Source organism: Rhinichthys klamathensis, unplaced genomic scaffold (genome assembly GCF_029890125.1).
Source record: "Rhinichthys klamathensis goyatoka isolate OS25496 unplaced genomic scaffold, OSU_Roscu_1.1 h1tg001183l_1, whole genome shotgun sequence".
Taxonomy (NCBI): Eukaryota; Metazoa; Chordata; class Actinopteri; order Cypriniformes; family Leuciscidae; genus Rhinichthys; species Rhinichthys klamathensis.
In genome coordinates, this window is record NW_026607375.1 from 50,001 (window position 1) to 51,905 (window position 1,905).

Here is a 1,905-nt window from a genome sequence, read left to right on the forward strand (position 1 = left end):
TGTATTTTAAAAGTAAAAAATCAGAATGTCCGATTAGTGTAAAAGGACATAATATACAGTTTGTACAGTATAAAAACCATTACGTCTATGGAATGACCCATCTAGATAGCTATGTAAACATGTGTGTGTGTGTGTGTCCTCAGGCGCACGGCTTGGAGAAACAGGTGGGCAAATCTCTGGATTACCTGGAGCAGGGCCCGTCCGGCACAGTCTTCAAGAGCCTCCCGCACGGGTCAGGAGTCGTCAAACCCCCGTACCAAACGTCCAGGATATTCTCCACGATGGACCACGCGCCCGTCAAACCCAAACCGCCCACCTTCAGCTTCCAGAACCCGTACGAATGGGCCCGCAACCAGTCCCAACTCCTGGAGCAAACAGGCTACCGACCCAAACGCAAACCTTCCCTCAAAACCTCAATGAAAACTAAAAAGATCTTCGGCTGGGGCGACTTCTACTTCAACGTCAAGACGCTCAAGTTCAGCCTTCTGGTGACCGGGAAAATCGTGGATCACGTCAACGGGACGTTCACCGTCTACTTTCGCCACAACTCCTCGAGTCTCGGGAACGTGTCGGTCAGCATCGTCCCACCATCTAAAGTGGTCGAGTTCGAGGTTCTCCAACAGCAAAGCCCGATTCATCCTGAGATCCAGTTCCACCCGCCTCAACAATCCACGATCGACCCCAAAGACATCAAAACCTTCAATTGCCGAGTCGAGTACGAAAAAACTGATCGCTCCAAGAAGCCGAAACCCTGCCTGTACGACCCGTCGCAAACCTGCTTCACCGAGAACACGCAGTCGCACTCGTCCTGGCTCTGCGCGAAACCCTTCAAAGTCATCTGCATCTTCATCTCCTTCTTCAGCATCGATTACAAGCTGGTGCAGAAGGTCTGTCCGGACTACAACTTTCAGAGCGAACATCCGTACCTCGGATGAAGCGGACGTGTTTTCCGGTGATTTTTTCGATCTAAGTTTTCTTTGTATATAGAAAGAACAACCCTAATCCGTTCAGCTCTTAAAGGGATAGTTCACCCAAAAAATGAAAATTACCCCGGGATTTACTCACTCTCAAGTCATCCTAGGTGTATATGACATTCTTCTTTCAGACTAATACAATCAGAGTTATATTTAAAAAATGTCCTGGATCTTCCAAGCTTTATAATGAGAGTCAATGGCCGTCCATAAAAGTGCATCTGTCCATCATAAAAGTGCATCTGTCCATCATAAAAGTGCATCTATCCATCATAAAAGTGCATCTGTCCATCATAAAAGTGCATCTATCCATCATAAAAGTGCATCTATCCATGATAAAAGTGCATCTATCCATCATAAAAGTGCATCTGTCCATCATAAAAGTGCATCTATCCATCATAAAAGTGCATCTATCCATGATAAAAGTGCATCTGTCCATCATAAAAGTGCATCTATCCATCATAAAAGTGCATCTATCCATGATAAAAGTGCATCTATCCATCATAAAAGTGCATCTGTCCATCATAAAAGTGCATCTGTCCATCATAAAAGTGCATCTATCCATCATAAAAGTGCATCTGTCCATCATAAAAGTGCATCTATCCATCATAAAAGTGCATCTGTCCATCATAAAAGTGCATCTGTCCATCATAAAAGTGCATCTATCCATCATAAAAGTGCATCTATCCATCATAAAAGAGCATCTATCCATCATAAAAGTGCATTTATCCATGATAAAAGTGGATCTATCCATCATAAGATGACTTGAGGGTGGGTGAGTAAATCATGGGGTTATTTTCATTTTTGGGTGAACTCTCTCTTTAATACTGATTTATTGCTTTCGTCCGTTTTTGTCTGTCGACTGTTAGACGAACAGGGAACGTCTTGTTTTTCTACGGATCCTGCTTATGTATTTCAGAAGGAGTTCTTCCTC

General features: G+C 43.7%; 1 protein-coding gene across 1 annotated transcript; it reads left to right on the plus strand.

Annotated features, from left to right (window-relative positions):
* Positions 1-143: 143 nt before the first annotated feature.
* On the plus strand, positions 144-1,095 carry LOC130079614 (neurexophilin-2; the record flags this gene model as incomplete). The annotated part of the gene is made up of 1 exon (XM_056244950.1): positions 144-1,095. A coding segment is annotated over one exon (792 nt), but the record flags the coding sequence as incomplete, so codon positions are not given.
* Between the last annotated feature and the right edge of the window lie 810 nt (positions 1,096-1,905).